Consider the following 23,730-nt stretch of genomic DNA (forward strand, 5'->3'; position numbering starts at 1 on the left):
GAGATGGAGCTGCCTGGCAGGAGGGCAAGAGGACGGCCAAAGAGGAGATATATGGATGTCTTAACAGAGGACATGAAGTTGGCTAATGTTAGGGTAGAAGATGTTCATGATAGAGTGAGGTGGAAAACGATGATTCGCTGTGGCGACCCCTGATGGGAAAAGCCGAAAGAGGAAGAAGACACTCTTTTTTCAAACCATAAATACATCAAAACATGAGATCTGCTTTAAATGTCACGGTGGTGGGGTGGCTCGAGAGCCGGTAGGACCCAGTAGCAGAGGCGGAGGCACGAGGATCAGAGTCTAATGGATTTAATAAACAAAAACCAAACACAAAGCGCTGCAGAGCAGGATTTCTGAACAAACAAAACTTACTTGACGTGGCGAGGAACATGAAACATGGAACGTGGCAAGAGACAGCATGACATGAAACACCATGACAAGACTAATGAACCAGCACAGGAGGAAGGCAAAGACATGACTTAAATACAGACAGGGCAGACAAGACACAGGTGAACACGATCAGGGCAGATGGGGACCAAAGGAAGTAAAACTCAAGAAAACAGACAAGACAGGAGAACTTTCAAAATAAAACAGGAAACAGAAACAAACAAGACAGAACAAGAACAAGGACGAAAAACAAGACAACAAACTCAAATCATGACATTAAACTATCATTTAACACCAATAAATCTTTAACACCAACACTAAGTAATCTGGGAAATATTAAAACAAACATACAAACTAAATTAAACATTGCAAACATTCTTTTTAAGGGAGTCCAGATCTAAACCAAAAAATACTTACAATTAGTGTCAATAACATTTCTTTGAGCAAAACTGAACTAAATCATGGTAATTAGGAAATACAAATAAATTAGAGACATATATTCAAAATAAGCAAACCGAAGTAATTGCAAAATTATTTTACACAAAATATATTGGACCGATATTACCTTACTGCCCTACCTTACTGATTTGCCATACTTTAGGCAAACTCCCGAGAAAGTTATTTTCGTTCGAACAGAGAGGTCCTGCAGCCGTCCGCCTATTCAAGCTGCTGTTGTGGCTTAAACTTCCGTCGGAAGCGCTGCACATAGGCGCCTTCCTGCTTAAAACTATTTTTCGTAGAACCAAGACCACTAAAATTTGTTTTTATCGACGTCTTACAACTGAGGTCATGACCACTCTCAATAATTACATTGTCCGCCATTATTTTACCACAAATAAGATCGCAAACTCTTCAGCTTTGGTCCGTGAAAGTTTAGCACAGGTCCGACATCACGCCGAACACATGGTACAAACAAAGCCAATCAGAGCCGTCGACGCATTCGGAAGAAACTAAAACGTCCCGTCATTGGCTAATTCGAAACAACATGGCCACGTCCAGAGAAAACAATCCATACAGAAACATTGAAAATAAAGCCAAAATTCGCAGATTTCAAACAGTTTTTCATCCCATACTTTCCAAAATCTCATGTATATATTTCATTCATAAGCAGTCACGACTCCAAAACCTCATACATTCATTCCATTCATCAGCAATCACGTCTGTATTGTCGTCATAGTCAGTCGTCAAGTCATGTTTTTGTCGTTTTTGTTGTTGTCCGGACAAAATGCACAATTTTTCTAATTTCTTCTGTCAAATTCACCTTTCATGTTTATTTTGAATCCTTCTTTGGTTTCTCTCCGTATATAAAAAAATAATTTGTTGAGGTCGACGCGTCATTTGTTCTTCCAAATCATCCTACGCGCAGAATTAGGTCCTATGTAACACTGTTTTTCGTCCGCCTTAAGGCGTCTTAGGTCCAAACAGACGCAAACCCTCCGAATTCTAAGGACACGGGTGAACCTAACCATCTTTATTCATACTGTTTTTATACATCAAAATGTCAAAGGCTAACAGACAACCCTCCGAATCTGTTAAGGACTCGGGTGAACTTAATCTTCATTTCTATTTCTTCTGTTTTCGCGCACCGAAATGCCGCAGGTTTTGGACCTAACATTCCCAACCCTTCATCTTTTAGGACTTCCTGTCAAAGGAAATGAGTAAACCCATCACTCATGGGGTACGCGCACTACGCCGTCCACACTTGATTTCTCCTTTAATTAGAGTTATTCAATAATTGAATAACGTAATTAGGCCTGCACAATATACCGCAAATGTATCGTTATCGCGACATCAAGCTGTGCAATATGCATACCGCAAAAGACGGCGAAAATCGCAATAAATGGTTACCTTAAATGTGCTAAAACAAACTCATGGCAGCTTGAAATATTGAACAAATGAAATAAATCCCTTTATGCATTTAACCAATCGGAAGGACCCGTTTACCTTGTTGATCAGTCAGATGAGCCCTTTAATGTTTGATGTTTGCCTCTTACGTCGACAAGGGTCATTTGGAGTATAATTTTTAAACTGTTGAAGTGAAATGGAAATGTTTTTGGTTGTTTTGCTATTTGTTTATATACCACAAATTATATCGTTATCGCATTATTAATCACAAATATCGCATATCGCGAGTTTTCCTCATATCGTGCAGCCCTAAACGTAATCAATATGCAGAATTTACAATAAGCACTGCTTACCTTTTGTATGAGGGCCCTCAGGAGAATCGAACACGTGGAGGGGCTGTCCCCTGACTTTACGACGAAAGTCTCGTAATCTCATAAAATATACCATTATAATCCGGTCCGTTCGGTTCCGCGTTCGTTACACCCTGACATCACGTCAGGGTCACCAAAATTGTAGGAAAGAAATCTTCCGCTTTTAGATCTTTCCATCCGTGCGTGTTCAGGAGTCGAGAGTGTAAAGCAAACCAAGGATTCAACCGGATTAAAAATACACAAAGTTTATTGCCCTGACAATAGCTCTAACACAGATTAAAGACATTTTTGCAGATATCTGGGTTCTCAAGTTAAAAGACCTACAGACGCACAAGTTACATGCGCATTATTCATTGGTTTTCCTGAGAACAACAGAAAAGTACCAAAACAGTCTTTTAAACATGTGTGTTGAAACTCCTCCGTCAGCTGATAGCCCGCCTGCTTCCTTTGGGCAATAGCTGGAGTATCAGCCTCTGGATTCATTCCTCCCTGCCGTCGGACCAGATACGAGGGTGCACTCAGTTCATCGATGAAAAGAGTCCCCATCACTCATTCCTGGATAACCTTAGGTTCCATTACCGGCATCCAGGGTGAAGGTCGGCTCCAACCTCCACATGAGAACAAGAATCTGAACACTTTCCCAAGGATAAGATGTTCAACCCAGATAGTAGATCTGTAGTCCATGACATATTTATTGCGTCTCTGGATTCGTCCCTAGATTTGCACAAAGAGGTCCTAGTTGCTGCTAAAACTATAAAGCATAACTGAAGGTCACTGGAGAATAAGTCCTGATGAGTTCAAAATGAGTTCACTTTACACTAAAGACAAAACTGCAATATAATAAAGAATAAGATCTAAAAACATAAATTTTCTATAAGGGAAAGCAGATCCCTATTTTTTCTCCTCCCCTCTCTTTTCTTCAGTTAAAGAACGTTATCATCACACTCATCTCCGTGTCTTCACTCTGAAGCTCTTCTGAACTTTGTCAGCTTCTCCTTAGAGACAAGTGCATTGTGTTGACCCTTGTGCATTGTGCTTCCAGCCGCTCCGCCGCTGTCACGCTGGTGTTCGCGCTTGCCGTCACTGCTGCTTGGATTCCCCGCCGTTTCAGATCCTCCATTGCCTCCTCCGCTGTTTCGTAGATCCTCAGACCCGTTTCCCAGTGCACTCGCATCTTCGTGTACGGCGTTTGGAACCGAATTTCTTTTCCTTTTAGCGCCACTTTGACAGGACCATACGCCTTACCTTTCTCCATGATTTCAGTCGCATAGTCATTGTTGAAATAGAGTTGTCTGCCGTTTATTTAGATCTTCTGCTGCCAGGGTTTGCGAAGAACCAGCTCTTTGACGTGGAACTGTAGAAAGTTCACTATTATTGATCTTGGAGTGGCCGTGGCGGCGGTTTTGGGGAGCAGCGCCCTGTGCGCTCGTTGGATTTGCAGCTCTGTTTCCTCCGGAAGGGACAGGTGTTTGTTAAAAAGTTCTTTCACAAAGTCAATGACAGACCCCCCCTTCTTTGTCTTCAGGAACACCGTAAATCCAAATGTTATTTCTTCTGGAGCGACTTTCCAAATCAACGATTTTGTCGCGCATTTTGGCATTTTCTTTCACCACCGTCAAAAGCGTCTCTTTCATCTCCAAGCAGACTGAGTCCAAATCAGTTATCCACGTTTGTGCCTCTGCTATCTCCGTGTTTTGATTTAGCAGTTTTTGAAGAATATCTTCTTTAAAATCCGCAAGGTCGTCTTTCAAATTCTTCATGACTTCGTTCTTGAATTCGGCAAGCTATTGTTTGATGTCATGTTTGAAGTCCTTCAGGTTTTTCGAGAGTGAGGCTAGCGCTTGGAGCAGGACCTGTTGATCGGGGCTAGCTGCTGCATTTTCTGCTAACATGGGTTCTTCTCCGTGGTCTTCCTCGTTTTCGCAGTTTTGGTGTGTTTTGCCGAATTTTTCCGAATCCTTGAGTATGCCTCCTGACGTATTCGATTTAAAGGAGTTTTGTCTTATAATTACTGAATAGGAAGCCCTTTCTCTCCGCCGAGGAATCGGAGCTCACCACTATGCGTCCATCTTATTTCGTTGCCCCTGGAAGTCCCTAATAGACCTTGCTCTAACGGATAAGGTCACTGCTAACTGCTACCTGAGAATTTCTGCCATTCTTCCAGTTACAGGAAGAATTGCCTTCATAAAGCAGGAACCTTAATTTCAAAAGTTTTGATTTGATTTTGATTTGAAATGGTTTATTTCAAGCAATTAAATAAGAAAAATACACAGAAAAATGATACAATCATCAGTTATACATTCATACAATGACATATCAAACTTATAATTAGATATAAATTAAATATTGCCTGAAAGGGAGTGGAAGGAAGCGAATTCTACGATAACCATTTTATTACATGATTTATCAATATCTGGTTTATAACTTTTATCTGACAGAATTAAGAATCCTTTGTTATAAATAAAGCACAGGACAAAGATGAATTAATTAATTATTATGTAAAAAAATAGACTTAAAATCATGTATATCATTAAAAAATAATACTACATAAGAAAAATAGACAACACTGTTTCAAAAACATTCATAGCATAAATAGATCAAATATCGAAAGTAAAAAATATGTGCTAATTATGTTTCATTAGAAAAAATTTAAGAAACAATTTTTGGAGCAAGTTAAGTTATATAATTCGAAATCAATCATTTAACCATCTTCAATAATTGCATAAGCATTTTTATTATATTTATTTTATTGTAATGCTGAGAAATAACAGGGTCCATATTCTGTCGATTCTCTAAGGTTGGTATTCCTCCTTCTGCTGATTAACAGCCATTCTTCTGGGTTTAACCCTTGCGCTATCCTAAGGGGTCCGAATGACCCAATCCTTACATTGACGTGTTCTCCCTACCATGACAAAGGTGGATAAAGGTGAAGAGGATTTCATGTAATCCATGGAAAACCAGTGAAGATCACAAATCATTGAAGAAAAAAGGTTCAGAGCACTGCTTATTGGTTCTAAATGACCCAACTCCCAATGTCTAAGTGCCTTGGATAGCACAAGCGTTAAAGAGAGTTTATAGTTCTCTTTGCTGTTATGTCTGCAGACATTAGACAAAGGTCTGTATCCTTCTGTGGCTGTTATCAGCGGTGCTGAAAGTTGTCTGCAGGTCAGAACTGTGCTGAAAATCAGGGTCACTTCAGACTTTTAGAGATAGAGCAGTTCCGAGGCGTCTCATTTCTTAAAATTATATTTGACTCTTTGATTTATTACTGCGTGTTGGTTCAGACGTCCTTGATCTAACACTTCTCAAAATCCTTTATGGTGTTCACAACCAGAACCTTGGACCGGTCCGGTCCAACAACTTTGGTCTTTAAGACCAAAGTGTAAACCATTTGGTCTTAAAGCTGTTGTCAAGTGATGATGTTTAAATAACTTTGCTGCAAGAAAAACCAGGACAGTAGAGCTGTAGCAGGTTTAATGAGATTGAGGAGGTGGTGGTGCATTTTTTAAATCATTCAAGTCAAGGCAGTAGCAGAAGACAACTTTGTCTTTGTAAGATCATCTTAAAGAAAACTCTGGCCCCTGGGTGCACCAAGAAATTCTGACTACGAGCAGAACCAGCCAGCCCTGCATAAATCCAACATGCACAGGAAACAGGTCCAACCTACTCTCGGGTATGGGAACTAAGCTCTTGCTCCGGTCATACAGAGACCGGACAGCCCTCAGTAAGACTCCCCATCCCCATACTTTCAGAGCACCCTCCACAGGACACCACTGGGAACATAGTGGAAAGGCCTTCTCGAAATCCATAAAAAACATATGGATTGGATGAGAAAACTTCTACGAACGCTCCAACACCCTAAAGTGAATGTAGAGCTGTTTCACAACCAGGATGTAAAACCGCACTGTTGCCACAGAGGAGCTTCAAATGGGTTTATTGTAATATGTACAGTAAGGATACGGGTTTCCTTGTACAATGAGATGCTTACTTTGCTGTTCACTCTAAAGGCCATAAGGTGCTGCTGCAGCGGGGGTGTTGGTGTGGGGATGACTGGGCACTCACCCTCCTTTTTACATTCCATTATCCATTTTAGAAGAACATAAACACGCAGTTGAGCACAGGTGTTAGCTCACCTTTGCACTATTATTTTGCGTGATTGAATGAAATATTTCACACTAGTTGGTTTATATGCATAATGCGTGTGTGAACAATATTTGTATTGTGTACATGTTGACATGTGGACATTTTTGGAGCCAACAGGTGTGTTTATAACATTTTAGGGTGTGTGTGGAAAAGCCCAGCCCTTATAGACATGAATTACATCTGAACCTCACCGTAATGAGTATAACCATCCAGAAACGTGTTGCCTTATGCTGTTTCATGGTTTACCCCCCCTCTTTTTATTATTACCTCTCCATCACCCCCTCTCTAACATCCCTCTCTCTTCTTCCCTCCTTTCCTTTTCTGTCCAGTCCAACAACAAAGATTTCGATTAAAATGAATAAAGTTTGGCCTCATATTACAAAAGGGGTTTATTCAGACATACCTCTGGTGTGTCAGAAGATTTATAACCCCTGTTGTTATAGTAAAATATTTCCAAAGCAGGAGGCCTTCAGCTCTCATCTGTTAGCCCAGCTGTTGGACAGGACAAGTTAAAAATAAATAATTTAATGAATTAAAAGATAGGATAGGATATTTACGATATAATTTGTAACATTCACCCCAAGTATAAAATATAACTGTGCATCAGTAAATTACAAAACCTATATACTAATCAGCTGTTGTCCAAATTCAGCTCAGAGTAATTGTAAGAAATGTCATGGCTAGCTTAACAGACAGACCCAGACGCTGGAACCCTGAAAAAAAACACAGGTGAGTTTGATGGTAAGTAAGAAGGGTTTTAATTTTCGGTTCTTGGTTTGTAGATGGTTTTTGGCAGAGCTGTAACGTCCGAGAAGAACCCACGGTGAAGATGGTTCATTCCTGCGGCCCGTGGCGTCACTGGTGGAAACAACCTTGTGTAGGCAGAGGCTCGTGGTGGAACAGGAAGAGTTCTTGAGCTTGAATCCGGGAGGTGGATGACTGCTGCGGCCACTCGTGGTGAATGAATCCTGAAGACAAACGGAGAGCAAGGCTTAGGCAAGAGCAAAACAACAACTATGGCTATGAACGAGGCAACCATACTATGCACCATAGAGGAGCAATGAACTGGCGATGAATACTGGTCCTGGATCTCCTTTTGAAGGCAGGCGGGTGATGAGGTGAGTGAAAGCAGCTGTGTTGAATCAGGAGCCAAGCAGAGAGGGGAGGGGTCTGACAGAGGCACCATGACAAGAAAGAGACTTTCATGAACTAAACAGTATGATACACATCGATGTTGTTGAATATTAAGGTGTAAGAGCAGCAATAATAAACATTAATTGATAGATCTTTATTTGTCATTGTCATACATACAATGAAATTAAAAGTGCCTTTTAGTCAGTGCAGTATTGATCCATTTAAAAAAAATGTAATCAACTCACTACAAAAATAATACATAAAACTAAATAAAAAATGCTTCAATATATGTAAAAATTGTTAAAAACCGGAGAAATAATAATAATAACAAAAATAATTAATGTAAGAAAGCTCGCAAACTAACATAAATTGTAGGATGAGATCCAGGCTTAACTTGTTTATGGCAGTTGGATAAAAACTATTCTGAAATCTTTATGTCCTTTAGCTTGACCCTGTAGCATTTGCCCGATGCCAACAGGTCAAACCGGGAGTGTCCGGGGTGTGAAGAGTCTTTGATGATGTTTTTTTGTTTTTTGCTCTGTTGAGGCAGCGGGAGCTGTGGAGGGTTTCCAGAGTAGGGAGAGGGCAGCCAACGATCTTTTGGGTGGTGTTGATGACCCGCTGGGGAGCCTTCAAAGGTTGTTTTTTGTTCCAGATTCCTGTCAGCTGTTGAGGAATCTGATGGCAGAGGGAAAGAAAGAGTTCCTGAGTCTTGTAGTCCTGCACTTCACACCCCTCTACATCCGTCCTGAAAGGAAGAGAGTGAACAGACCTTGTTGCAGGTGGGTGGGGTCCTTGATGGTGGAGGCAGCTCTCCTGTGAACCCTGTGCTTGTAGATGCTCTGCAGCTAGGGGAAAGGAGTCCTGGTGATCTTGGATGCAGTCTTCACCAATCTCTGCAGGCGTTTGCGGTCCATGGAGGTAGTGCTGTATTAGCACACTGTGATGCAACTGGTCAAGATGGACTTAACAACAGAGCTATAGGTCTGGCTGAGGATCTTTGGGGGCATGGCGAACTTCCTCAGCCTCCTCAGGAAGTACAGCCACTGATGAGGTTTCTTTATCAATGAATAGATCAGAAAGCCTAGAAGAAATATTTATACCTAAGTACCTTATGGTGGCTGTTGGTATTTTAATGGATGATGGGTTTAGATGATTGTAGTTAATTGGCAGAATTGTGCTTTTAGACCAATTTATGGAGTATTCAGAAAATGAGGAAAATGTATTAATTAGGGACATGGTTTTGCAAATAGAAGATTGTGAATTTGGATTAAATAATAAAAATTCAACTGCATAAAGACTTATTTTGTGTTCTACATTTCTGGTCTGAATGCGTTCAACATCTTGGCTTTGCCTAATTGCACCAGCTAGAGGTTCAATAAAGAGTGCAGATTAAGATGGAGATAGTGGACAGCCTTGTCTGGTTCCTCTTTGTAAGTTAAAGCTTGAAGATGTTTGATCATCGGTTCTGACACGAGCATTCGAAGAAGCATATAATATTTTAATCCAATCAATGGAGGATTGTCTAAAGCCAAATTTATTCAAGGTGACTGTTAGGTACTTAAAGTTAACCCAATTAGAAGCCTTTTCTACATCCAGTGACACAATGGTTGCTTCTTGTTTATTGATATTTGTGTGATCTATGAAGTTATTTTATCTACGGATGTTAGTGGAAGAATGTCTTCCCTTTATAAAATCCTGTGTGGTCAGGATGTACGAGAGAAGGCACTACCTTCTCCAGCCTTCCTGCCAAAGCTTTGCTGATTATTTTGAGCTCTGCATTAATCAGGGGAATGGGTCGGTAAGGTGATGTGGGATCTTTTCTGTTTTTCTTTTTTACTTGTCCTGTCCAACAGCTGGGCAGGCAGATGAGAGCTGACGGCCTCTTGTGTTGGACACATTTTACTTTAACAACAGGGGTTATTAATCTTCAGACAAACCAGAGGTATGTCTGAATAAACCCCTTTTGTAGTTGAGGCCAAACTTTATTCATTTTAATCATATTTGAAAATCTTTTGTGTTGGACCGGACAGAAAAGGAAAGGAGGGACGAAGAGAGAGGGATGTCAGAGAGAGGAGGGGATCAGAGGGTGATAATAGGAAGGGGGGGGGGGGGGGGGGTAAAACCATGAAGCAGCATAAAGCAACAAGTTTCTGGCTGTTTATCATTACGGTAAGGTTCAGATGTAATACAAATCTCAAAGGGGCGGGGCCTGTCCACACACACACTCAAATGTGGTAAACACACCTGCGAGCTGCAAAAATGTCCACATGTCAACATGTACACAATACAGATAGTGTTCACACACGCATACTTATGCCTTCAAACCAACTAGTGTGAAATATTTCATTCAATCACGCAAACTATTAGTGCAAAGGTGAGCTAACACCTGTGCTCAACTGAGTGTTTATGTCATTCTAAAATGGATGGTGGAATGTGAAAAGGAGAGAGTGCCCAGCCATCCCCACACCAAGACCCCCGCCGCAGCAGCTGCGGCAGCCAAAACCCCCAACGCCACACGGCAGCAGGCAGGGAACAACCGCCCCCCAGGCAATCACATCCGCCACCCAGGCCAGGGCCAGCAGGACCGCCGCGAAGCCCCCAGAGCCAGAGAGCAGGGAGGCATAGGGGGAAAGAGAGTGCCTCCCCAGCCCAACCAGGAGAGCAGCCCCCCCGCCGCGCTGGGAGGGCCCAACAAAGGGCCCCACCCGAGAAGGGGGCCCACAGCCCGAGACGAGCACCTCATCATCGCAACATCGCCCATGAGTCGAAGTGTCCTTGGGCAAGACACTGAACCCCACCTTGCCTCTGGTGGTAGGCGGGCGCCTGTGTTTGGCAGCGGAGCCGCCACCAGTGTGTGAATGTGTGAGAGAATGTGTGTGTGACTGGGTGAATGGGTCTGTGACTGTAAAGCGCTTTGTCCTTGTAGGAAGAAAGGCGCTATATAAGTATACGCCATTTACCATTTACCATCACCACCCAGGAGTTCTGGGCATCCCCCTGCCCCAACCCCAGGTACGAGCCAGGACCCCCCAAGGGAGACCCGCTCCGCGCTCCAGGCAGCCATCCACCCGGCCCACGGTTGGTCCAGAAGGGAGAAAGGCAGGGGCCAGCCGTCCCCACCCAGGAGGGGGGCACCCAGGGGAAAAGGGGGGCCCACGAGGGGTGGTGTAAACATGGCCCAACCAGGCTTGGCCACAGTTGGAAATTTGGCGAGGCCCGGCACTCAGGGACAAGGACCAGAACCCACCCCACAGGTACACGGAGACCCCTGGCTCAGGTGTGATATGATCCCCGGCTTGGGTGATGTGGGATCTTTGACAGGTTTCAGAAAAAAATTATGCTGGCAGAGTTCATATTTGGAGGTAGATAATTTTTTTCTTTAATTTCTGTTGTCATTCTGAGAAAAGTAGGAGCTAAAGTAGGCAAAAACTCTTGATAAAATTCTGCTGGGAAGCCGTCTGGTCCTGGGGCTTTTTTCTAGGCATGTTGGTTAATGCTTTATGTAGCTCTTCTTCAGTAAAAGGGGACTCTAGGGCTATAATTTGTTCTTCCATTGGTCTAGGCCAGGGGTGTCAAACAAACGACCCAAGAGGATTCAATCCGGCCCAGTCATGAAGAGTAAAAGTTATAATGTTGTTGATCTGTGATGTTTAAAAAAACAAACACGTTTCTAGTCCATTCCTGTGGCGAATTGTGATTTATTTGTTTTGATGATTTTTTTAAAGAAATAACCGAAATGCGCAATTCCGCCACTAGGGAGAGCAAAGGAAAAACAAAACAGGTGAAACAGCAAATATCTGCATGTGACAAAAGGGAAACCTAACAGCTCTGTGTCTGGATAAGATGCAGTTTGGTTCCCCGCGAGCCTCACCACTGTTACATTATAAGAATGATCAGTATTGGCATAATAATGAACAAAATGTTGTCAGAAAGACAAAAGGTTGAAGTGAAGTGCTGAGCTTTCCAGGAAAAATTGACATTTTTTTTTGTTCACGGAGCTGAATGCAAAACCTGCGTGCTTGGTAGGTCATCAACAGGTCGCAGTGCTCAAAGAATATAACGTTCAGCACCACTATAAGACTCACCATAAAGAAAAAGTTTCACCATTTGCAGTTAAGGAAAGAAAAGATTTAGCAACTATTAGCTGGACTGAAAAACAACCGTCTGCATTTACTGCAACCGTGACGTCAGTGATGGAGCAGTGACAGACACCTTATTGCAGACAAATTGGAGCAAACATCCAAACCATTTTAGGACGGTGAACTTGTGAAAAAATGCTGAAGGCTGCAGAAGTCTTGTTCCGAAAGAGCAGTCGACCTTTGCCAACATGAGTCTGTCAAGGATTACAACTGCAGGTACAACATCTCTGAGGAGACTTGGGCGCCAAATGAAGGAATTCAGTCATTTATTGTATTTTCAGTCACTATTGATGAAAGCACCAACATCACAGATTTGAACAGCTGTACATATTTATTAAAGGTGTTAAAGAGACGTCACAGCAGAGTTTCTTGAATTGATGGAAACAGCAACAGCTGATGACAGTCAGCTCTCTAGTCCCTGTGCTGGATGATGTTGGAGTGAACTGGTCACATGACGTCAGTCTGGTCATGATGTGTTTCGCACGATGTTGCTGTCTGGCTGAAGTTTCAGGAGAGAAAGGAGGTTAATTCCAAATTATTATGTTCACAAATGTTTGCACATTTACATTCTAGGCAGGTGTTTCATTTTTTTCTGTAGCCCCTCTTGAGTTTATTATTGGGATTGTTTCAGTGTCAGATGTAAAATATTCAGTCTGTTTAAAATTGAATAAACCATTTTTTTAAAAAGTGAAATGCATTTTATTTGAGATCCATAGGCCTCTGAATGAATGCGTTATAATAAATGATTAGGCTACCAAAAAAAAAAAAAAAAAAAGCTGTTTTTTGCTTTTATGTTACTGGTCCGGCCCAATTGGGATTAGATGTCTTTGCGCTGGTTAAATGTGGCCCCTGAACCAAAATGAGTTTGACACCCCTGGTCTAGGCAAATCATTGCTGTTGAGAAATCTACTAATTTGGTAAAAGTTTTGAAAGAGTTGTTTATTGCGACTGGATCATGTGTCATGTGTAACAGTGTTTGTGGACTCTAAGCTTTTCTGTTTTATTAAGCCTTTCCATTGTTGGGTCTAAAGACGTGTTGAGGTCTCCCCCAAAAATCACTGATTTTTCTGTGTGCTCAGATAGCACAGAGAGGAAGGAGTGAAAGAACAACAGATGATCTACATTGGAGGCCTAAACATTAGCTAAGCAGAGCTGCATATTTTGAGTGGAAAGAGTGAGTATTACAAACCTTCCTTCTGGGTCTATGACTGTTCTGGCTTCTGTGAATTTAATTCCCCTATTTATCATGATTGCTACTCCTCTCTGTCTAAAATTATAACAAGTTATAAATCTACGTTTGGAAAATCTGCTGTGGCCAGGATATTCACAGATGAAATAGACATATGAGTTTCTTGAAGAAACACTGAAAATTTTGAGATCTTTAATTTTGTCATTTTTTTCAGTCTCTTCTCTCTGGTTCCAGCTCCGTGCACATTCCATGTAACTAACCTTAGGGTGGGCATGCTGTTGTTAAGGTGAATGTTAGAGAATGTATATTATTGATTAGTGCAAAAATTAGTACCGTAATTTCCGGACTACAAGCCGCTACTTTTTTCCTGCGCTCACAGCCCTGCGGCTTATTCTGTGACGCGGCTAATTTATGGATTTGATTGGCGGCCGCCATGTACGTACATTCGGGCTCGTTGAATGGTTTTGTATGCGCCATCCACCACCAAGCACAAGTCATTTTTTTTAACACACCTCTGAGCAGCCAAACAGCATGGAGGTCACTTCAGGTCTTAGACACTTCAGTCATGGTTCAACAAAAAGAAATACGCATGCCCGGCCGCATCCCAGAATCCTTTGGTGCCATTAGACCCAACGTGCACTTGATCGCCGCTACGATATGATAAAGCTTTCAAGTTAAAAGCAATCGTTAAAAGCAGCGTGAAAAAATCCCCCATCAGTAAATGGAAATGCCGGTCAGCTGCGTGACGGAGAGAACAGCGCATGCTCAGAAGTTTATTTACCTCTGAGTCATAGTGACTCGGCTGGCTGCACGTAAATATGTGTGAATAACATCAGCCTTTATTTTGTCGGGACACGACTGGAAACACAAATCCATTTGGTCGTTTTTACGGTTTCTGACTGAGCGGAATTTTGCATTGAAAAGCTCACAGCCGCCGTGTGAGCTTTTCGGATAGGAAGGGGAGACAAGGAGCCCGCTTGGCGAGCGCGGAGCGCAGAGGCGTCCGGGGAGCAACAAGTGTTTGTTGTGAAAGGAAGCTTCTGACGAACGCGCCGCGCTGAGGCGCGCGCTATTTTACTGATGTTTTTTAACCAGCCCCGTTACTCCCATAACGCTGCCGCGACACAAGTGGAAGGAGAGCTGTTCCTTTTCACCCCTCCATGCACTGCTGCTCCTTGCTCATTCTTAAACACGAACAACAGTGTGGCGAGCCGGGCGTTGGCCCTGCCTTTAGCCCCTAAGACTCATGGGAAATGGGGGATCGCGGATGTAAATTTCCTCATCATAACTGAGGGATGTAATGTTGATTATATGGTTACTGTTAGTAATTTTATGTATGATACCTAGTTTGTCAATAAGTTAAAAAAAATAAAAAAAAATCAAATAAAAAAACCCATAACTGAGGAACTTGTGAACAGAATAGAGGTCCATGCTGTTTCAGATGTGGGTGTAATTAGATACATGAGCTTGAGACAAGGCCAGTACCTGCCCACAGTGTGGTAATGAGCCATGCACACTCAGGTAGTCAGGACGCGCTTTGTCGTGGCAGCGGCTTGTATACTGATGCGGCTTGTGTATGTACAAAAATATTTAAGCACGTTAAAATAGGTGGGTGCGGCTTGTAATCGGGTGCGCTTTATAACCCGGAATTTACGGTATCTACGTTCATACAGTAGACTGGTGCGCTTATGGTTGCTTTGTGACATTATGTGTAGATGATGTGTAGTATGTGATGTAATGCTTGACGTGTTGAGTGTCTAAGTGTGTTGTGCAGTATCTAAGTGTGTTGTGCAGATCAGTACTATTGTAGTGTGGCTGAGTTGTAGTGTGGCTGAGTTATGTGCCAGCTTAGGTGAAGTGAAGTATAGATTGCGGAGGAAAGGACTGCAGAGGGGGAAATCATGAAGGGAACGGTGAGGGAAAAAACAGAACAAATCTATTAGAAACAGGTCTGCAGCTGCTTATGAAAGATACTGGTGGTGATATTAACTAACATGGAAAACCTTTATGCCCCGTGAGTTATGCCCAGTGTGTCAAATATAAGAATAAACTATCACCTGGAGTGTTAAGAGTGCGGATTCATATCTGCTTTAGTAGAGCCAGGGGGTGACGTTTGGGTCGCGGTGGACCTGTCCGTTCATGTAAAGCCGGTCCACAGAGATGACAGCGCGGGCCCCTTCATTCAGAAATTTCTTTCTGATGGGGAACAGGATCCTAAGACGCTCCGAGATTTCTTTGGGGAACTGATCGTCCCTTCTGAAATCAGTCCTCCGGGGCTCCCTACCACGGTTGCTGGGTGACAAGCTGGGTTTGAATTAAGCCTTACATTTTTTCCTCTGTGTTTTCTTCTGGCTTTTCTGATATTCCCATGACCACCAGGTTATCTCGCATTGATCTCGACTGAAGATCCAGAATGAACTCTTTGATCTTCTTGTTTTCCTCAGAGAGTCGGCTCATTCCATGAGAGAGAGAACTTACCGACTTTCTCAGTGCTGAGTTCTGTGCGTTCAGGGTTTCCACTTGCTGTTGGAAGAGTTCCAGACAGTCCTTAATTTTTTGGAATTCCCAAGAAGGACCTCCAGAACGGAAAGATGGCTGTCGAAGCTAGATAGCTTAGCGTTGATGCTAAGAAGCATTTCCCACGCGTTAGACTCGAACTGGGTCTTCGGTGGAGGAGCCCCCGGGGATTCCTCCGGACGGCTCCGCTTCCTGGAGGAAGCTGACTTGCCTGGCTGGGTGGTTTTTCCCATGGCGAAGTGCTCATACTGCTTGTTGATGTAGCACATCAGGCTATCCAGATCCTCCTCGCTGGTCTGGATTTTCCCTGTAAATCCGAGGTAAAATGTGTCACTGGATCGGTACGTTTGTTACACACACTAAAAAAAGGGGGGGGGGGGGGGGGTGCTTCTTGTTTTCTTTTAGTTTTCAGGAGTAGGTCACTTTATTTTCCACCAAGGCCTCGACCATATCTTCATCACTGCTTCATGCAGTGCCGGAAGTCCCTTATTTATGACTTTGAATAAAGAACTTTGACATACCTAAAAATATTAGGTATTTTTTGTTTTTTATTCTTTAATTGTTAACCTGTTTTTGACTAACATTGGCTTTTTTTTTTACACTTACCAAGTGTCGTGATGTGCCTGCTACTCCTTTTTAGACTATATTTTACAACTGCTGGGTCTGAAGCGGTCTGTGGGTGCAACTTTCACACAATCAGCTGTGTCGTCACAACAAATTGATGCCAGAGAAGCCACCGGAGATTGCAGGAGAGACTGAGAAGACTGAGGGTTTTTCGTGTCGACGTTGTTGCACCAGCACTTCTTCTACAGAGTCAGCTGCTGGGGGGTGGGGATGCACTCACAGGAATAGGAAAAGAATGACAAACTGGTGCAGAGATCTAGCTTTGTTCTGGGATGTCCTGGAGAGTCTGTTATGGTGATGGATAGGAGGAAGATGTAAAGGAAAGTAGAATCCATCATGAAAAATCCTCTTCATCGTCATCCTCTGCATGAGACCATGGGCGCACAGAGGAGCTCCTTCATTCAGGGACTTTCACACCTCGCTGCAGGAATGAGCGCTTACAAAGATCCCTACTCCTGTCAGTTATTAGATCGTTTTTTTAGACACTGGACATTCATTATTATCTTTATAAGTGTATTTTTTGTGTTATTCATGATCTATCTGCTCTCTTTAATAGAGCTGTGGTAACAAGGTCATTTCCTCTTTTTGGGATCAATATAGTTTTTATTCTAATGCTCTTTGAACTATTGTAACTCTTTGACCATTTATGCAATCGACGTAAATAATCTGATTCTGACTCGGAGAAAAGCTGGTTTGGATCAGCTGCTTTTGTTGAATTTTAACGCGACCCTACATTTCTCTGCCTCAGAATCTGCTGGAATTAAACTAATTGTGTAAAAGGTTAAAGAGTTTCAGAAGTCGAAAGAATGTAAACACTGGGGCTAAAGGCACAGTGGCAAAGATTTAAAGCTTTCTCTAAGGATAAAATACAAAATAACGTACAACAAATCACTGCTAAGTCAGATCAACATTTAGCCATTTTATGGGCAACTTTTCAACCTCTCAAAGAATACAAAGACAGCAAATCACAATAATGACTATTATATATGCTCAGTCTCCAGTATATCAGAAAATAAACTAAACAGGTTGCCAAATATGTATAATTGTGAAACTGAAAATGAGCAAAGAAACGAATTGAATATTTTAAAAATCAACCATGAGTATTCTTAGATACTCAATTGTTCTCCAATGAAATATAACTAAGTTAATGCAGGAACTAAAAGAAAATGTTACGTTCATGCACAAAATACAACAGTATTTCAGCTTGTTCTTTGAAATAACTCTTTTTTTAACAAAAGGATTTAAGTGCATGGTTAACTTGCAGCATGTCTCTGCACCTGATCTGTTTGCTTTTAGCAACAAAGCCTACAAGTGAAATCCGGTTCAATGATTTAAGACCGCAGTTGACTGATTCACTATTATCATCACAAAAACACAACTTAACATGATACTACAATAAAGACACACACACCAGTTTTGTCCCTTTCCTGTTACCTTGAACACAATTTTAACCCATACATTAGCACAGGGGTGAGGTTAAAAGGACAAATTTGCAACACCTGAAAACAGCTTCATCACAGCTTCAGGGAAGAATCATTTAAGTCATTCTCCTCTCTAATGTGGTGTTAAAGAGTTTTGGATGAAAGCTTAGTGCAGACTTTTGACAGTCAACAATATGTTATTTTGTAGGAAAATAGGTCACCAAATAAAAAAAGCGTTCTTCCCTGAATAAAAGTAGATAAAGTAATGATGATTGACAGCATGTTGATGCGTATTTAGCTCATACGTCTCCTTCGCATTTAGTTACTGAACCATAGTGGCAACTACATAATCCAGTTAATTGAATGAACTTATAAATGTGTATTTTATTTTCAAAAGAAAATTTAAAAAAGGTGGAAGGATAAAAAGAAAATTGAAGCTTAACAGCTTGACAGGCCCAAAAGACGTTTCTTTTAAAACCTTAAGTCCTCAAAAATACTGGCATGAATTCTTAAAAAAATAAAAAATAATAACTTGTGGGAAATGTTTAATAGTTATAGTGCATTACCTTAAAAATCAGCTTAGTACTAACGCCACCAAAAGATAGCTTTAATGATTCCTACAACATTATTTGTGTTACGGCCAAACAGGTATAAGCTATTTACGCTCAGCTTGTCTTGATCAGAGTAAAGGTGGGCTTTATTCTGTGTTTTTGCTCTAAAGTGTTCCAAACTTACATATGTGCAAAAACCTTATTTCTAATAGTCAGTGAGAATAAGACTTGAAGCTGCCACTAGCAAACTGTGATGATGTACATCAAAGATGTCCTTTTTATAAATAAATGCTTTTTTTCTCTGGTAATTCAAGACATCTTCAGTAATTTCTGCACACACTTGGACAGAGATAAAACGTGGGATGTCCAATGCTTTAGGAATTGGCCTGAGAACTTAATATGGAGTTGATGTATCATTTGAAGCTGTTTATAATGAAGGACCAGTAACTGTTTTGCATAACAACTGTAAAAATACAGTAAAATTAACAATCACATTGCATTATGTCCTTTTTTTGTTTTTTACTCAAAAATAATTAATGGTATTGTACAGATATTGAACAGGATGTGACACAGTAAATATAATACTCTTAATTTACACTTCAATATTGAGCAATAAACAGTCAACTATTAACAGTTAGATTTTTTTTCATTTCTCTTTCCACATACAAAAAAGGTTTAAGGACACACAAACTGTATTTCTACTATCATCAAATTAGTGCATGATTACAAATTATCCCTCTTTCCAACTGACATCTCTCTGTCTTGGCAAGCCAACAGAGATTAGACTCTGATGCAAAGCCAGAAGAAAAATATCAAGAAAACTCAACAGGAACCTGTTGGTTCTCTATTCTTTGCTTAGGACTAATAGTCTGTTTTTCTTGTTCATAGTTACAAGATCCATGAAGATCACTGTTTGCATCAGAATTTAAGCAGGTAGAATATTGTTGTGGTAAGGAGGAGGCCTAAAGAGCCACATGGAAACATGGCAGATCCATTCACATCATGCATTGCACCTGGACCTGCAGAAGATAAACACACGATACTTACAATTTTATACAGGATCAGTCTGATATTACTTCAACTGCTGCTTGGAAATCCTATATATTTTGACAACTTTTATCATCATAGTTTGCCAATGGACACAATTGTAATCATTTACAATTGTTGTTGTTGGTAATACCTTTATATAATTATAAAATCATTATTTGCCCACTCTTTGTGCTATAAGTGCAATTTCTGTATGATTTAAAATATTGTGATAATTTTAGTAACCAAAATTGCTGTATTCCTGTTCAGTGACAGTGGAGGCAGCACTGAGCTTTGACTTTCCATGTAATAGCTAATGTGTTTTGCGCTTCTCTATTACTAGTGTTATGTTTCTTATTAGTGTCTATTATTAGTGCTGGGATTTAACATTAAGCTGCACTGAAAAGTCAGGTAGGGGCAGATAGTATCTCTGTTGAAATGAAGATTGTGCAGGAGTTTGTGTTTGTCCTTCAGTGATTTGCAATGAAGTTCAATAGGAGCTTGTTGTTTTATGTTTTTCTCTGACTAAATGCAAAAATAGCAGATGTATTATCTTAGCTCTAAAATTCCTCAAAGTTGGCCTTTCAATCAAAATGTCAAATAAATAATAATGGGCTACCAATGTCAGAGCTAAAGGGTTTCAAGCTTCAGAATATTAAAAGAGTTTTTAAATGCTTCTAAAACAAAAAGAGGATCTGGAGGACTTTCACACATAAGTCACAGAGATTTTTGCTCAGAAGAGAGCTGTATGTTAAAGTGATCTATGTGTATAAAATTTGTTCTCTGTATGTGACCCTTCCCCTGGGGTGCATTGGGCTGACACATCCACACTTGGGAACCATTTGGTGGTTTAACCCCCTAATCCAAACCCTCAATTGATTCCCATAGTTAGTTAGTCTTTGGCATGATTCAGCCTGGATTTGAATTTATGACCCTCTAGTTACAGGCCAGACACTCTACAACAAGGCCACCGAGCTGGACTTTATTTAAAGGTAAAGGTAAGAGCCGTCGTGAGACGGGTTAGTTTTACCCTACAGATGATGTGTTGTTGCAATGGTAATCCTGCTCTATGCCAATTCTGTGTTTATGCTTGTGGGACCCTCCTCCGTGGTGCTGTGTCTCCTGTTATTGGTTGTCTGTAGTATTCACCTAGGGTTTTTTTTGGGGTACAATGAACAACTATATTTTTTCTTTGATCTACTTTTGGCCAATTAGAACCTGCTATGTGTAAGATAAAAATACTGATACATATATTTTAGCATTTATTACTTAAAAAAATATATTTCTAACCAGTAGCGGTTTTAGGCACAGGCAATATGGGCAATTGCCCGGGGCGCAATGTAAAGGGGGGCAGCATCCCCGTACTTGGAAGAAAAAACGTTTGCGCCACTCTTGGTTTTCTTTTATTTGTTATACAACAGACTTTGGAATAGCCTAAAACCTAAAACCTTCACAACAAGCAGAAATGAACTTATTTCTAAAAATGATGCCGGACTCCAGCTCTAAATAAATGACAAAAGAGCAAAGAAAATGAAATAATTTGATTTGTTATTTCTTATTATTAATATTTTCACACCTTCTTTATTTTGTTCTGCAGCATGTTCCTATTTGTGTATTTTGACAGAATATATTTTTATGGAAAGCAAAATATAAATATAATAAATGATAAAAGGTTTAACTTGATTTAATCTGGATGAATATTCCTGTTTTTATTCATATTTATGTTCAAAAAGTTCATTTTTAAAGGTTTAAAAGTTTAGCTTAAGTGTGTTCAATAAATGTTTATCTTGTTCCGCCCGCAACCTAAAGGCCCGTACGCACCGGGACGAATATTCGCCAGGCGTTATTCGCCAGCGTTTTTCGCCACGTTTTTTGTGTTCACACCCAGGCGATTTTCGCTGACGGTGAGCCGAGCGAACATGCAATTTCATTCCCTGACATTAGATGGCGCTTAATGTAAACAGAAATACTCCTGTACACAAGGTGGCGCTGCGCAACTTTACGCTTCTTAAAGTCGCTTTTCACTCAGAAGAAGAGAGCAAGTATTTACGCGCTTGTCAGAATAATACAAAGAAAACATGAATATTTCAAGCACCAGTAGCTCCAACTGGTGCTTGGTAAGGGGATATTTTAGAATGTCCGTCATTATTGCTTCGCGGCTGTGTAGACGCTACTTGGCGTCTATCTTCTTCGCTGGTATGTGTGCTCAGCAAGGCAGTTTTGTGTTTGAGCGCCCCCAAGTTGTGTTTTACTGTAACTTCAGAAGCTCCAGACACGTGTGCAAAAGCGCCATTCTCATTGGTCGAATAGATTTCGACGCGACGCGTCGGAAAAAAAAAACGAACCCGAGGCGTTTTTTTTTTTTGACGCTTTGACGCGTGGCGTTTTTTCGCGTCGGTGTGCACACTCTCATTGGTGCCCTTTGTTTAGTCACGAGGCGTTAAACGTCGGCGAAAATCGCCGGCGAAATTCGTCCCGGTGTGAACAGGCCTTAAAGCGTGTTGGGATCTAGGCCCCCTGTGCAACTGAGTTTGACCACCTGTAAAACGAGTTTATAAAATTCATCATAATGTAAAATGGCCAAATAAAGATAGGTAACACAAAAGGATATCGTCAAATTTGTCTGTGTGTTTGTGTGTGTGTGTGTGTGTGGGGGGGGGGGGGGTTCTCGCCCGGGGAGTAAGTTAGTGCAGAACCACCACTGTTTCTAACTCTGACTCCAAAAGGCGTTAGTGTCTCACCAGCAACAAACTTCACCACATGTAGGTGTTGTGTACTTACCATAGAGGATAATACTGGCATTGGAGATTCCCATTAGATTCATGGCAACACAGGTGTAATTTCCATAATCTTCTTCTGAGACATTGAAAAAGATGAGCAGCGACTGTTTGCCTTGATTCTCTATCTTTACCCCATTCAGTCCATTGAAAAGCCTGTGAAGAAACAAAAAACTCTCAAGCCCTTGGCATTGAGCAAGAAAAGAGTCTGTATCTGAATTCCTTTGAGAGGCTTTGATCAACTTTCCAAGCTCACACAAACAAAATTCTGACATAACATACTCATGAAATTAGATAACAAACGTTTTCATGGTTGAAACCAAAGGGCTGCATGGGTGGGGGGGGTAAGCACTCTAATTAATTATGCTGATTACATCCTGGCTGGGTCCTTTCTGTGTAGAGTTTGCATGTTCTCTTTGTACATGCACAGATTTTCTCTGGACACTCCTTCCTCCCACTATGCAAAAGGATTCTTCTTAGGTTGATTGGGAACTGACATTCCTTAGGTGTGAATATGAGTGTGTGTGGTTGTCTTTTTGTGTTGCCCCGCTATGGACCGGAGCACTATCAAAGGTGTAACCTACCTATGCCCTTCAGTGGTTGGGACAGGCTCCAGCAACCTTCAAAAGGGAAAAAGTAGGTATAAAAAACTAATGGCTGGATGGATTGGTTGAAATCAAACAACTTCTATATCAAAAGTACTGCCCTGTCATTCTGCAAAGACTGAATATAGAATGGTTTATCAACCCTGATAACCCTTTTGGAGGCCCACTTTGTTTGATATGGGAAGTACCGGTATATCATTTCATCAATTTTCATAACCTGCCTAATCCCTTTCAAGGCCACAGGGATGGTGGAGCCTATCTTACCCAATGTTGGGCAAAGGCAGGGTATTACCCGGATGGTTGGCAAGTCCGCCGCATGGCAACACAGAAACATAAAACCACACACACATTTAAGGAACAATTTTATAAAAAATAATTAACCCACAAAACATGTTGTTGGAAACCAAAATTACCTGGAGAAAAGTATGTGTGCATGCGGAGGACCTTCCAACTCCTCACAAAAAGTTTGCAGTTGGGGACTCGACTCTTATGAAGAGGCCAGAGTGCTAACCACTACACCACTGTGCAGCCGTACTAGGACTTATTCACATGAAATTACTGTAGTACAACTACAGGGATATAAAGAATGCTGTGTGAGTGGAAACGGAAAATGTTTTCATCCTACTAAGCCAACATCAAGGTCTTCTAGTTAAACAAAAAAAGCGTGTCATTGCTCCCCAATAGTCAAGATAAGAGTACATTTTTTTGGTTGTATATAGAATACCTTATATCCACAACCTGCAGCAAAAAGCACATGTTTGTGTGCAGACTGCATGCTGTTTCAAGTCATACGAATAAAGAAAACTAAACTTGCCTGCGGTCTTCTTTGTACCACTCAAAATCTGGTCTTGGGACAGCTGAGGCTTCACACTGCAAGACTCCTTTCTGGCCAACTGAAGTACCTGTGCTTCTTGCTTTTGAAATGAATGGAGGATCTACAAGTCAACGTAAGACAAAGGTTTCCACAGCCTTATTGAGTTTTTGGGGTTGCTTATTAT

At 41.2% G+C, this 23,730-nt stretch overlaps 1 protein-coding gene across 4 annotated transcripts in view; it reads right to left on the bottom strand.

The window, feature by feature from the left end:
• Nucleotides 1-2,832: 2,832 nt before the first annotated feature.
• opcml (opioid binding protein/cell adhesion molecule-like) overlaps nt 2,833-23,730 on the bottom strand; it is a 315,760-nt gene continuing 294,862 nt past the window's right edge. For 2 of the 4 annotated variants that reach the window (XM_078931040.1, XM_078931041.1), the window contains exons 6-10: nt 23,547-23,667; nt 22,712-22,747; nt 22,132-22,283; nt 7,795-7,916; nt 2,833-7,714 (exon numbers count right to left, since the gene is read on the bottom strand). In XM_078931040.1, the coding sequence (XP_078787166.1) occupies nt 7,427-7,714; nt 7,795-7,916; nt 22,132-22,283; nt 22,712-22,747; nt 23,547-23,667 (719 nt within the window). In that variant the 3' untranslated portion in view covers nt 2,833-7,426. Of the gene's footprint in view, nt 7,715-7,794; nt 7,917-17,258; nt 19,344-22,131; nt 22,284-22,711; nt 22,748-23,546; nt 23,668-23,730 lie in introns of those variants that run through there. The other 2 variants (XM_078931039.1, XM_023962832.2) reach the window with 2 other exon arrangements.

The sequence above is a fragment of the Oryzias latipes genome, chromosome 14 (genome assembly GCF_053564925.1).
Source record: "Oryzias latipes strain Hd-rR chromosome 14, Olatipes_Hd-rR_3.1".
Taxonomy (NCBI): domain Eukaryota; kingdom Metazoa; phylum Chordata; class Actinopteri; order Beloniformes; family Adrianichthyidae; genus Oryzias; species Oryzias latipes.